This window comes from Anastrepha obliqua, chromosome 5 (assembly GCF_027943255.1).
Source record: "Anastrepha obliqua isolate idAnaObli1 chromosome 5, idAnaObli1_1.0, whole genome shotgun sequence".
NCBI classification, from domain to species: Eukaryota; Metazoa; Arthropoda; class Insecta; order Diptera; family Tephritidae; genus Anastrepha; species Anastrepha obliqua.
Window position 1 is genome coordinate 43,137,875 of NC_072896.1, and position 15,313 is coordinate 43,153,187.

At 36.2% G+C, this 15,313-nt stretch overlaps 1 protein-coding gene across 1 annotated transcript in view; it reads left to right on the forward strand.

Annotated features, from left to right (window-relative positions):
• The first annotated feature begins 1,254 nt into the window (after window positions 1–1,254).
• LOC129249292 (neurotrimin) overlaps window positions 1,255–15,313 on the forward strand; it is a 34,068-nt gene continuing 20,009 nt past the window's right edge. The window contains exon 1 of the mRNA XM_054889012.1: window positions 1,255–1,452. Within this exon, the coding sequence (XP_054744987.1) occupies window positions 1,374–1,452 (79 nt within the window). The 5' untranslated portion in view covers window positions 1,255–1,373. The remainder of the gene's footprint in view (window positions 1,453–15,313) is intronic.

The following is a 15,313-nucleotide window of genomic DNA, read 5'->3' on the forward strand; positions in this document are numbered from 1 at the left end:
TCAATAAAGGACAAAAATAAGTATGATATAGAGTTAAATGAGTACTGCAATTAAGTAATTTACAATCCTTGTATTGATAGCAGCATGTACAGAAATTAGTAAAAAACTCAAGTATATACTTTTATACTTCAAATAATGAGAAATATATCTTTGCTTAAAGCACAATTGATATTTAAATTAAATTCATTCTTACTTGATCTCGATTTATCCAGTTTAAGTAAATAAAATCCTTTGTTTTAGGACAGTTACGCTTGAGTAGAATTTAATTCCTTTTTTGTCCTTAAGTTTGCATGGCACTTCCTAATATTTAGGGAATTTTTTTAAGGTGTAGCTGTTTGTATGTTACGAGTATACCTCAGGCATATGAAAAAATAATTCCTACCTCAGCAACCAATTCTTGAAATTTCTTGCAAATGCAGCAAAGCAAACAAATGTATGTAGATATTATATACTCGTATTTGAATTGTGGACCAATTAGTCGATTACACACCAAAACTTCGCGCCAAAGTTTGCATATGTGTGCACTTTATTCTTAAGCTTCGAAATGCCAATTCAGCAGATTTACTTTATTATTCATATGAGTTGGTAGATAAAAGGCTGCTGATAACAAGTAAGTGCTGATTTCCATAACATTCAACATAAATTACGCGAAATTGTTAATTAAGAAGCAAGCAAAAAAGTTATAGGAAGAAGGTAAGCTTACATAAAGAAAACCAACGCAAAGATATTTCGCAGAGGATGAGGCAGTTTTTAAATGCAATCATTGCTTTGTTAATACGGCATAATTGAAGTACAAAAACAAATACATTTCATTTTCTCTATATAAACCAATCAACAGCCATATAACACGTGATCAAAATTTATGAATGAAATTCCTTACATACGATGTACCGGTTCTTTTCCAAATTTGTTGCACTACTACGAACAAAGATGCGATTGTGTCTGTAACGTGCATTCGTACATACTACCACTACTACTACTACTACTCGTACTACTACTACTGCCATCCTGTCTAAGAAGCATGCGCGCTGTTTTTACGATTACCACTAACAAAGCATTCGACTTCGTTTTGGCGCCCTCACCATATTTATACATATGTACATACATTCATTCCTCTGCAAAGGTGTTGAAAGTATTGTAGGTATGTAGCTTACAAGTACATTTGAATCTTGAATTCTAACGTACGCTTCATGGCACTTGATGTCCATTGAAGTCCACAGTCTTACGAGGACTTCATACGCTGCCGGTCGTACTTTGAAATCGCGTACGCATTACTCAGTTGCAAGCAATCAAGAAATAAAGTTTCTTATTACCGCGGATTTTTAATGTACTACAATAGTTAATGATATTTTATCTTGTTCCCTTTCCGTAATATGAAAATGTGGGTTGTGTTAATCGTGTTCAATCAATTCATTTATTTGTCATTATCAACAATATCGGAATTAAATAATTGTAAGTGTTGTATTCAATGTCTAAACAAAGGTGAATACTTAAAAAAAAAATTTAAGCTAATTTTCACTGAATTATCTATGGTACCTATTATATAATAAAACTATAATAAGTCAGGTCTATTCGTGAAATATTTATTTATTTTTACAAGAGTTACAATTATAAATAACTGTCACATGTAAGTAGTAAGCGCTGGCTGTCAGGGCCTTCGGCGTATGATAATATAAACTTAAGTATCTATATTCGTGAAATATATTAAAAAGTGATAATGTGGGCAGTGTTCTAAAATATTTTTGACGGGACTTCAACTGATTGGTGGGACTTTCACTGAGCCGAATATAGGCTACTTTTTGGCCAAATGACGTTGGCCTCGACCTATTTAAAAAAATTATTATTATATCAGTTCGGGGAAAAATAAATCCATTATTTCTGCGCAAATGGTTTAAAACTGCTTTATGGTCGATCTTTAGCTTCTGGGCGATGCCACGGCTACTAACATGTCGCTCAACTGCGATTATTTCTGTGATTTTATCGACAATTTCGCTTGTGCGAGGTGCATCTTTAACATCAAAAATGCCTGAAGGAATCGACGAAACCAAAATTTCACGCAATTAACTGTTACAGTATCGGCACCATAACCACCATTCACAATTTCAGCGGCCTGGCTTGTATTTTCGCCTTTCTCAAAGAAGAACTGTAAAATGTACCGAATTTTCTCTTTGTTGATTTCCATTAACATGACTTTCATAACACCCTGCAAATCACAACTGAATGGAACAAATAAAAAACAACAGCATTTTTTTAGTGTGAAATGTGACCTTGACAAAGAGCATAAAATTTGTTTGGTCGATACTTTACGAGATATCGATCATTACAGCCATCTACCGAGAAAATAATGGATTTATTTTTCCCCAAATTAATATTTATGGCCATATCGGTTGGGCAATAGGCGGGTAACTGTTGACCTTAAAAATATATATTTGGCTATATGAAAACAAATACCTTTCCAAAAACTTGGCACGCTAAGAGGTATTCTGGACAAGATCTTTCGGTAACTCGATTATGTGGTGAGTTTTTGTTAAATTTTAAAGTGTACTGACATAAGTCACCTAAATGGAAAATATGTATACTTCTGCAAAAATTTACCTGTTTGAGATGCTTGGGTCGAAGAGTTTAATTTTTTCAACCTGCTGTTGGGGACAGAACTTGCCGAATGAATGCTTGCCCATCATTTGGAATTTGAATGTGCTGTGCACGATTCATAAGAACAGTGAGCCCGCACATAAGGTTCTATGGAGCATATTATCATATGTGAAAGACTCAAGCCCAACGTCAGTAGACTCATTGGACCTTCTGACTTGGAAGATCAGCCCGCTATAAGATTTTAACAATACGCCAAGTCAGGGAAATTATCTGTGAAAGAAAAATTGACGCCCTTGTCGATTTTAAAGCAGCTTCCGATGGTGTTAACTCTACGCCGCAATATTTGAATTGTTATGCCGCGCCTAACGTCCGTTGGAATTTGTATAACAGAAAAGCAAATTAACATTTTGTTAAAGAAAATAATAAAATGACTAATGATATTGAATGATCCAGGTCATGTATATAAGTACATGTGTATCGTTTTTGATCGTGGGAAGCAGTAATTTATACCTGGGAAACAGTATATTTTGTATTCGCTAGTTGAGCTGTAGCCAGGTCAGTTTCGATTTATGGGGTTAGGGGTAGACAGAGGCCCGAAAAAATGATGATTTTCAATCATTTTTTTTGCTAGTCGATTGCTTTATTTTACAAAAATAAAAACATAGCTGATGTATTAATATCAGGCTTCGACTTGACTTTAGCAAAATTAAAATAATAATTGTGAAAGTTGTCGCTGTTTGTGTGGAGCCCGTTTCTCCAGAAGTCCCTTGAGGTGATCAGCACAAGTCCTTGGAGATTCACCTCAAATCAATCGGACAAGAGAAATAAGTTTTATTAAAAGGTAATCTTGTTCCTGATCCAAGCTGTTTTTTTTTTTGACATTAACAATATGGCGGCCTTAAGAAATATTTTCCAGATTTTCGAGAAAAAACCAACAATTAATTGTTAAAAAAAAATCTAAATTTTTGAGAAAAAAAATCCTTCGATCAGGCATGAGTTTTTTATTTTTTTCAAAAACAGTCTAAATTTTATTGAAATCTGGTTTTTTAAGGGGGTAGTATGGTTTTTTTTTTCATTTTTTTTTTTTTTTTTTTTTAATTATTTTATAACATCTTAAGATTATTGTGTGAAAGTTTGAAGTGCATTAGAGTAAAATTGACAAAGACACAAAGGATTAAGTATCTACCTCTCCAACCGGATTTCACGCTGTAAAAATCTTCACAAATCTTTAAACGCGTTTTTCTCACACTTGCCTTTTTTACGGTCGGTGTCCACTGTAGATTCATATCTACTGCACCGATTCTTTTCAAATTTGGTTTTTTTGTTTCTTTACTTTATTCACGAGGTAATGACGTCGAGTTTTTTTTTTTTTTTTTAAATTTTGTCATATTTTAAAACAACAAAGTTTTCAAGTTTATTTTTATGAAAAATCGGTGTTTTGACTTCAAAGCGCTTTAAAAAATTAAAAAAAAAAAAAAAAAACAATTCGACGAAAATTCAATTTGGTTTTTTGATTTTAGTTGATCTAGTAATGAGTTCTGAGGGACACCGCAATAAAACTTTTTTATGAGACGTCCGCGAAGATTCGCTGCCACCAACTCATTTCTTCATAAAAATCAATGAAAATTTCACACAATATTCTTTAAATATGACTTTATAATGAAGTAATTTTAAAAGTTTGAATAAATCAACTATGTCGACAAAAAAAATTTCGAAAAATATGCTTGTTTTACACCGAATTAACCATACTACCCCCTTAAGTTGCAGTGATGACCAGTTCAAAAAACAAAGTTTTGAGAAAAACGCGTTTAAAGTTTTGGTATCGATTTATGTAGAGTTACACGAATTATTTAATTACTTACACTGTGCCATCTATTCCTGGGCCATATAACAGTTCTTCAGCCGTCATAGCAGCTTCCAAAATATTGATTTGCTGTTGCCTACGAAGCATTCTACTTTCTAGAGTGTTATCATTAGCGCGCTTATCTGCCACTTTAATACGTGCAGCATTATTTTTTTCAGTATACGAACGCTCCGGAGCGTCCGAGCGCCCTATGTTAATTGTTGAATAACTCGAAAAGTATTTGTCGGATTTACTTCAAATTCTCAGTCAATACTTTTAAGATATTATACTTTAAGAAGATGCAAAAAAATCAATTTTTTTTAATTCTGACTACCCCTAACCCCTTATATTTCTGTGAGTGAAAGTCGTTATAATAGTAAACCTAACGTGCGATTATGTCACAGTCTTCTAACATAAATTAGAAATTAAATGTATTTGAGAATTCTTCAAAATATTAAATGCAAACTGGCATGTGGCGGCTTCGCATGACTGCTGGGGGTTTTGCGAGGGCAGCATCGTGCACCCGCACATCTTCATTAGATAGAATAAAACTATTATTGCAGGTTGAAGCACATGAACTGGAATATCAGATGCCTTGAAATATATGCTGAATGAAGGAGGAACTCGCAGTATGTGGCATTGCCATGGCATTACCGTTTTGAAATTTAAGTTTAAGATTAAGTTTGCAATGAGCAAACTGCGGGACTAATACAGGGCGACGACTGACGATTCTCCAACGCTTCATCACGCATATAGCGGCGGGTAATATTTCGAAAACTACCGCATATCCAATGGAATTATGGAAAACCCATCTAGCAATAAGTAAGATCGGCCATTTTAGCGGTATTTTCAATGCTGCGAAGAAGAAATACTAAGAAGTTTTAAGCGTTTTTACATTCCGAATATGAGCGTAAGTGAAGCCTGGCTATCACCTATGAATTTGGGCGCCGGTTCAGTGGATTTAAAAAACTCCAAAAAAAAAAAAAAACAAAAGATTTTCAGAACATCACAGAAAGCACTGACAGATATTTTGTTAGGTTTATAAAATAAATGGTTTTAATGGGATACGCTAAACTGACATAAACTAAATATATTTATGTATACTTATATCTGTTTTTTTTTGTCGGGACAGACTGGCATAAACAGCACTTAGACACAATTAAGTCCATTGTACTACACTCGGATTCCCGTTTTAATTTTCTTTAAATCTACTCGACCTCCGAAGAAATCTGAGTAGATTTTGTGATGCCAAGGAGCCAAGGTGGTCGCTTCTTAAGGTGTTACATGGGTTTCGTGGGTTCAAAAAATCGATTTTTTTTTTGGCTTATTAATTTCTACAAAATTCCAAGAATGTTATCCTAAATTTTCAAGTCGATCCGAATAATAGTCTCGGAGATACAGCCTTTGGAAAGTGTGCGCTCCAAGCCACTTTTATTGTTACTCAAAACTTTAAACGCGTTTTTCTCGGAACCGTGATTTCAAAGTCGGTTGTCAAATGTTATCGAAAACTACTCAACCGATCTTGATGAAATTTTACACAGGTGTTCGAGATACAATTTAATCGTGCTTGGACGAGGGATTTTTTTTTTCAATTACAACTATTTAAAAAATACAAGATGTCAAGCAAATTTGACCGAAATTTTCATTTTTTTGGAAAATTTCTGCCAAAATTCCAATTTTTACTTTTTTTCTTTCCTTCGTTCAAGCACGAGTTTAGGGTCATAACTAAAACACTTATTTTTGTTTTTTCATTTTTGATGATCCTGTCAGGAGTTATGCTGACAACGCGGACGCACCTTTTTTTCAAGGGGTCACCGGAAATGCCGTCACAATGAAGGAGTTTTAATTTTTTTTTTTTTTTTGAAAATTTCAGAAATTATTCTTTATATACATATGTATCTATAAGACAGAAAAAAGTTTGAATTAAATAAACAATTTTTTACATAGAAGACAAAAATATTAAAAATAAGCCTTTTTTTACCCGACGAAACCCATGTAACCCCATAACATATCAGTGCCAAAGACCTCAAGCCTGATTCGAGCGAAGGCTGGGCAGACGCACAGAAAGTGATCCGCCGTCTCATCCTGCTCTCCACATGCTGGGCAGAGTGCATTGTCTCAGATGCCTACCATTTCCATGTGCTTTGCCCATAGAAAGTGGCCCGTCATCAGTCCAACCAGCCTCCTCCAGTCCCCTCTGCTTAGTTGGCCTCAGAGTCCATTCTGGCTAAAGAGTCAGAGATCTAGTTACCCGCGATACCGACGTGTCTCGGGACGCATGTTAGCATCAGGCTATTATGTCTACCGGCAAAGTTCAGCCTGGATTTACAGGACCCGACTATCCTTGAAGTGGTTGGGGGCTGTCTAAGGCTATGAGCGCTGCTTGGCTATCGATGCAGACACATATAGATCTGTCTCTCCATCTGTTTTCTACAAAAAAGTTCACCGCTTCTTGAACAGCATATACCTCCGCTTGAAACACAGACTTATATATGGATGTATACTATACTCACTCATATATACATATATACTCATGCCCATAGACATATCTATGTTAGTTTCGACTTAATAAAAATGCAGAAAAATATAACTGAAATACTTAAAGAGAGTGGAATCTGTAGAAAAATTAGAAATATTTTCTGAATATTTTTTCTGATGCCCTTTTCATTTTAAGATAAAATTTTACTCATGCAAATCTCGTAAAATATTAATTATGTTTGCGTTCGAATTGCATTTTTGGAAATAGGCTTCTCTTTTTTAAAACGGATTCTATTTTTATCAGCATAAAAAAATGCAGATAGTAATCAATCAAGAAAAAGAATCACTTCTGAACATAAAAAATCCAAACAAATGCCTTTCTTAAATATCATCAGCAGTACTATATATTTTTAAATGCTAATAAAACACTAAAAAATAATCCAGAAACCTTTTAAGTGGGTATGGGGTAACCAATTAAAGTCATTCAATTGGAAATCCTTCTTATTAGTTTAATGAAATGCATAATATTTGATTAAAAAAAATAGTAAGTCCAAAGGGCCAAAGAGTGCCACCATATCAAACCACAAATTAGTGGTATAAAATATGACCAACAGGCGGAAGTGTTGCCGCGGTGTTTCAAGCGGTAAATGGAAAACTTCCGTCAGTAACATTACAATTTTTTGCACAAAGAATTTTTTGTGTAAGAGTTTTTGTTCTTTTTGAAGCTTTTGCTCTTTTTTTGCATGCCTACAAATAACCCAAAAATGCAATTACCCACCTTCGCATGATAATTTTCAAATACTGGCATGCACATACATACGTACATATAACGTCACAATTTTTGAGAGGTGTAAAATAGTATTGCACATAGTTACACGCGTAGGTTTGTGCACAACATACACATTAGGGTGACCGACTTTTTGCTTTTGATTGTTGTTATTTTACAAAGTGTATCTGAAGTCATAAATCGATTGTAATAATTTAATGTAATTCTGATGGCGTGAACCTTTAATATCACTATAAAAGGTCAACTACGAAACAATTTGCTACGTGGAACATCCAAAATATTCTTCTCAATATATTGAGTGAAATTAAGATTGACATATCGTGTTAATTTTCATTTATAATTAAGTCAATAGACATGTTATAAAGTTTGCGTCGTCTTCTTAACTGACGCGGGCACCGCAGCCGAATGGGTTGGTTCGTGACTACCATTCGGAATTCAGAGAGAAAGTAGGTTCAAATCTCCGTGAAAACCCAAAATAAAGAAAACGTTTTTTCTAATAGCTGTCGCCCCTTGACAGGCTATGGCAAACCTCCGAGTGTATTTCTGCCATGAAAAAGCGTCTAATAAAAAAAAATATCTGCCGTTCGGAGGCGGCTTGAGACTGAAAGTCCCTCCATTTGTGGTGCAACATTAAGACGCGCATCATAAATAGGAGGAGGAGCTCGGCCAAACACCCAAAAAGGGTGTACACGCCAATTATATACATGTATATGCAACCGCTGGTTCCAGTTGGACACATCAAGTGAAGCCAAGTCCTTCTCCATCTAATCTTTCCACTGCAGAGGAGGGCTTCCGATGTATCCATTCGGATGACATGTCCCAGCCTACAAAACCGCTGGATCTTTATACACTGCACAATGTCTACGTCGCAGCCGCCGTAGCCGAATGGTAGTATAGAATTTTTTTTAAATATAATATTTGCGGCTGCTTAAATGTCACCTTTCTTTATTTTTGCGATCGGGTTTTCTTAGACAATGTATACCGTGCCGTCGTTTTGATTCCCTTACATCTTTTTCATTCGAATTTCTGCTTCATTCAAAATATTTTCAATATTCAATCGATGGAAAAAAAGAGTATAATAAAAATTGCGCTTGTCAACGCTAGATGTTAAGACTGACTCCACCTGTGAGCCTAAGGCGAGTTTGACTCTGAAGCTCCACCTATTGGTGCACAGCTATAACTAATTTATTCAACATAAAGTTGAGAGATAGAGCCAAAAAAAATATATATAAGTTTTCGCGAAGAAATCTGATGTCATACTTGCCGAATTACCTGCCGAGGGGCGACCGCTATTAGAACAAACTGTTTGTATTATTTGGTGTTTCATGGAGATTCGAACCAGGGCACTTCCGAATGGTAGTCGCGCACCAACGCATTCGGCTACGGCAGCAGTAGAATTATTAAATAACAGCTCATGTACATAAATTTTCTTTGATATTTATATTTGCTTCAGGTTTTGGGACCTGAGTGAACGCGCCCAGTCATCAAAGGACGAAAAATTTAATCGCATTAAACAATAAAAAATAGGGATTTGTTAAAAACATTAATTCATGTTGTCCAAAAACGATGTGGGATACTTTGAAAACTGAACGTTTACAAAAGATGAATTCACTTTAGCTAAATATTAGACCGGAGTGGATTAGCAACAAGAATGGAATGGAGAAAAAACTGTGTACCTGGTTAAGCTCTAAAATTAGTTCTAAGTCTTGCATTATGAGTCCGTTGATAACTAAATTTAACTCGACATTAGCGAAGTTTAGTTTATCATAGGCCGCCGTAGCCGAATGGGTTGGTGCGTGACTACCATTCGGAATTCAGAGAGAACGTAAGTTCGAATCTCTTAGTAATTCATGATCGACAGTTTGACGGATTTTACCTGTAGAGGGCTCATGGTGGACATTTAAATAATGTAATTTTTCACATATAATTGTTTTTTTTTTTTTTGTCGGGACAACTAGCAAGTGCAGCACTCAGACATTAATTGAGTCCATTGTACTACACTTGGATTCCCTTTTAATTTTCTTTAAATCTACCCGATCTCCGAAGAAATCTGAGTAGATCTTGTGGTGTTAAGGAGCCAAGGTGGTCGCTTTTTAACATATCAGTGCCAAAGACCTCAAGCCTGTTTCGAGCGAATGCGAGGCAGACGAAAGTGGTCCGCCGTCTCATCTTCCTCTCCATATGCTGGGCCGAGTGCACGGTCTGAGATGCCCATCTTTTCCATGTGCTTTGCCCATAGAAAGTGGCCCGTCATCAGTCCAACCAGCCTCCTACAGTCCCTCTGCTTAGTGATAGGAGGAACTGCGACAGTCGGTCGGACATGACAGGTAACATCAGTTTTGTCCATCTGCAGCCTCTCTCAGCCTGCCAAGCTCGCTTGTGGGTAGTAGTTACCCATTTGCTAACCGTGGCCGTGATAGCCGCGGAGGGGAATGGCAAAGCGGGCTCTGGGCCAAAGAAGTTGGTCTCAGAGCCCATCTTAGCTAAGGAGTCAGAGGTCTCGTTACCCGCGATACCCACGTGTCCCGGGACCCATGTTAGCATCAGGCTATTATGTCTGCCGACATAGTTCAGCCTGGATTTACAGGACTTCACTACCCCTGATGTGGTTTGAGGGCTGTCTAAGGCCATAAGCGCTGCTTGGCTGTCGCTGCAGACACATATGGATCTGCCTCTCCATCCTTTTTCCACAACAAAGTTCATCGCTTCTTGAACTGCATACACCTCCGCTTGAAACACAGATGCATGCATTCCCAGAGCAAAGTGCAGTTTTGTCCCGCTGGATTCCACGTAGACCCCACAGCCGGAGCCATGCTCGGTCCTGGAGCCATCCGTAAAAATGCGAAAACAGTGTTACTGAGTCTCCCCACAACTGAGCCTCTGGTAACACTACACTGTATCTCTTTTCAAATACGACCCTTGATGGCATGGAGTCAAGGGGCATGGAGAGAATCGTTGGATCGATGTCCATGCCTTCTCTGTGTTCCAATGCCGGACAAGGGCCGTACCAGTTCCCACTGTGTTTCAGTCTGCAGATGGCCTTCAAGGCCTCTCCTCGGATGAAAGCATCAAGTGGTGGTAAACCAATCAGAGCATCTAGTGCCGGGCCTGAAGTAATCGGAAAAGCTCCGGTGCAACAGATGGCCACAGTGCGTTGTAGTCTCGATAAGGTCCTCCTGACTCCCACTAGGGAAAGTCTGCTCATCCAGACCACTGATGCATAGGTGATAATGGGTCTTATCATAGCCGTGTAGATCCATAGGACCTTGCTAGGAGAGAGACCCCAAGTTTTCCCAAAGACGCCTTTGCACTGCCAGAAAGCTGTCAGCGCTTTGGATGCCTTTGTTTCAACGTGTGATTTCCATAGGAGCTTACTATCGAGGATTACTCCATCCATTTAATTGGCAGAAATACGATCCTTATCATATTTTACGTAGCTACTTCTCGAAATTCCGCGAAATCGGAACACGTGTACTGTGTTTGGTCGCAGTTTGTGTGGGGATTTTACACTATGTACCAGCTGTCTTCTCTTACAGCTCTACCCAAGTACGTCAGATCACCATAGCATCATCTAATTGCAAAGACATACGAGTAGGTAGATGAAATGGCTGAAGTACCACTCTGGCACTCCTCAAGTAGCACTAAGGAGCCGTTTTGATACCCTTATGAGACCTTCAATGGGCAGATATCTACAGCCAGGAGCTGTTGATGTAATGGAGAAGATTGATGGGAGAGAGGTGCTCAATAGTTCCCTTTTCTGAGAGGTCCCCACAGCTGCTGTAATGGGAATTGAATGGTGAAACTAGATTTTCCGTTGATCATTTCTATAGTGCGTGAAACAATTTCTACCAAAATTGTTAGTGCGCCTTTCTTTTTGACTCAAACAATTCCATTTTATGAATGTTAGTTTCTATCTGTACGCCACCAGAGTTAGTTACGAGTCTCATAATTGCTGCTACATCATCTCGCGCATCAGTCTGATCTGTTTTCCACACGTTGACGCGTAACACTATGGTAAACGGCACGGCAAGGGGTTAATGGTGTCTTAATAAAAAAAGTTTTTAAGGAAGAAATGCAGAAATAGCCACAAGTTATTCTTGCGCGCTGTGTAAAAAATCAGGGTGATATCTGTAAACAGTATCTCTTGAGATAATGAATTCGATTAAAATATGCCTTTTCATTTATTTAGGGAGGCATCCTAAATTGAAAACGTTGAAGATGTTTTTCTCAACATTTTGGTGTTTTGACTTATGGCAATGATGAATTAAACGAGTGATATGTGAGTACTCTAAGTGCATTCCATTCCAATATTTCAAAATTTAAGTTTTTCAAATTTTCCCTACCCTCCAAGAAGATCTTTTAAACAGACTGACAGATTATCGGACATTCATTTTCTGATTTGAGATTTAAAAAGAGATTGAAATTTATTATTGCAGAAAAAGATAATTTTTGAAATTAAACATATAATTAAAGATAACTGAAACTTGTATGGAATGTAAGGAATAAAAAAACGTTACTTTTGAAGATGGACGGAAGAAGGACTTGGCTTCACTTGGAGTGTCCAAGTGCCTGACTGGCGAGGGTTAGCACGAGAAAGAAACGACTGGCGCGCTTTGTTAAACTCGGCCAAAAACGCGTAATCGGTCATCGCGCTAATTAAGAAGAAGAACTTTTGAAGATTTCAAACTCTTAGGTTTTTTCATATTTCTTTCTGTTGCAACCGTGCACAGAGCATTATTTTGAAGTCTTCGAGGTCTATAACAAATACAATGACATTCCCCAAAAAAAAAAATGATTTTTATTTATTTATTTTTTAACTAAACAGTTTTATAAGGAAAAAATGCATATAGAGTGGAATGGGTAATATTCCAAGAGTAAAGCTTCAACAAAAGCAAATAAAAAACACCGCTGTTAAACCATTTTCCAAAATCAGGATTGATCACCTTAATGTATACAACGAAACGTGTACCCACTTAAGTGGCATAAAAAATGCAACGTAAATCAATGCGTTATTATGTGGCAAAGTGGCGAGAATTCCGTGGCCTGCCATTTTAAGCGATTGACTGTTAGACTGAATGAAGAACGATTGACCAACTAGGTGAGTGAATGCATCGTCTATAGATTGGCTAGCCGGCTCAGACATCTCACTGCCGTCTCACGATAGCGACCAAGCGGCCAGACAGCAAAAGCTTTACAAGGAGGGTTTGTTTTGTAGTTTTTTTTTTGCATTTGATTTTTAGAAAATTCCATGCGGGAAGCAGACAATTGAGACTTCCTTTCGCATCACAACCGCAGTGTTTAAGAATAAATGTTTTTCATTGAATCGCGATGAAGCAACAGTCGCAGCGGGAGCAACAGCTAGCAGACATTGCGTGTTGTAGGCCTTTTAAGAATATGTAAAACAAATAAAAGAAACCAGAAAAACACTTTTTATGCTGTTAAAGCATTAAGAGGATATATGGCAAATTTTTTCGTGAAAATATTAAATATAAAAATTACTTTGCTGATTTTGAACCAGCGCACATTAGTTTACTACGATATTATAACTGTACTCCAATGCTTCACTTGATCTATGGTACAAAGTTGTTTAATAAGTTTTGCGGTTCGATAAAAAAGGACACAATTTTATGGTTTGAAATGTACCTCATTATTCAGTATAGTCTCCCTGAACATCAATATACAATATTTGTGCCAGCGAGATTTGAATTTATGAATTCCATCACTGAGGTGAGAATCTGGAAGGGCTGCAAAATACGTTTCCACAGCTTTTATGACTTCATCATTTGATGAAAAACGCTTTCTAGGCATACATTTTTTTAGGTCTGCAAACAGATGGAAGTCGCTGGGGACCAAATCTGGTGAATACTGTGGAAGCTCCAACAATTCAATCTTTAAGAGGGCAGCTCCTCCAGACAACCAGTTTTTCAATCATTTTTTGCGATATTTATTATCTTTAAATAAATTACATATTAATAGTCAGGCTTAAATGAATATACAAACATTTTTTTGAAATAAAAAAATTACGGCGCTAGAGTTGCTCAAATGTGGCTCCTTTAATTTGCGACGTGGAATGTACAGCCTCTTGTAATCAAGTGAAATCAACCAAATAAAAATGTTTCAAAAAACAAAAAACGTATGTATTCCCCTTTGCACTTACCTATTTTTAACGAAAAAAAAGAAAAATGAAAATTTGAAGTGAAAAAGAAAAAAATTACACTTTTTTTTGAACAAATTGATGAAAACAATATTTTTAGCGATAATTAATAGAAAATTTAAAACATGCAAAGGCCACTATGTTAAAGAATATCCCTGTAAAATTTGAAGTTGATATCTTGATTATTTTTTTTAGTTTTATTCGACAGCGTGAAAAAAAGTATTTCGAGAAAAATACGAATAAAGTTTTCGGTCTTATTCATCTCACGCTCATCACTTAGTGACTTTATTAGGACTTCTTACACTTTATTTTAAGTTTAAAACATTGAAAAGATCTTCTTTAGATTTTAAGGGGTTACATACGTCCAGCAGCGCCAAAAATGCGCTAAAAGAAAAACTGTTTTTAGAAGGGATAACAATAGAAATAAATATAAAAAATTTGTATATTGTATATACTTTATTAGTACTTAAACTTTATAAAAAAATGTATTTTAATTTTTCTTTACAAAAATTAGTGTATAAAAAATCACGTGACCCAAAGTACAATGAAAAAAACGGTCTGCAACATTTCTCCTCGAAGTGTTGATGGATTTGTAAAAAGTAAAAAAATTCTTGTAAAATAAAGTTGTAGTTATAGTCTACCGAGCAGGATTTTTGAATTCGAAAAATTTTGCAATTTACGGCATTTTAAAAAAGTAATTATGTGTATCTTAATTATGTCTATAAATTTTTTTAATAAAAATATCAAAAATCCGGCTCGACAGACTGTAGAGAAAACACTTAAAAAAAAAAACAAAACCGCATTAAAAAATATTAAAAACTGTATGAGTTACTATGCAGACCGTGCCGGAAAAAGTAGTTTCGAGAAAAACGAGCTTAAACTTTCAAGCGCGCCTGAGCGCACCAAACTCTCGTCGAACAGTTACATTTTCTACCATAACTTTGTAGCTATGGGGAATTTTTACAATCGACTTTCATAGAAATACGCCTAAAACTATAAAGAATAATAATTTGTAAAAAAAAATCGATTTTTTGAAAATTCTGGACGTATGTAACCCCTTAAATGAATTTTTAAGGCAAAAAAAAAAAATGGAAAATTTGAAAGTGCTGGAGGAGCTGGATATTCATGGATTTCAGCCATTATCCAACTGGTCTTGAGAATAATAATTTTTTTCCTTTGCAAACTGGGTATTTTTTCACGAGTTATTTCTTTTAGCTTTTCTAAAAGGTACAGTAATATTCAGAATATATTGTTTTACCAAATTTCACAAACTAAATTCCTTCCGCATTCCATGAGCTCATTCGGAGCCGAAGAAGCAGGTTCACACCACTCTTTAGCCTCTTGAAAGTTTAATTGAAGAACCTAGTAGGTCCGTATTGAGAATAGACCGTCTGTATAAATATAATTTTCAGAATTAAAGAAAATGTATCAAATTTGTGATTGTTTGCTTTTGAAATAT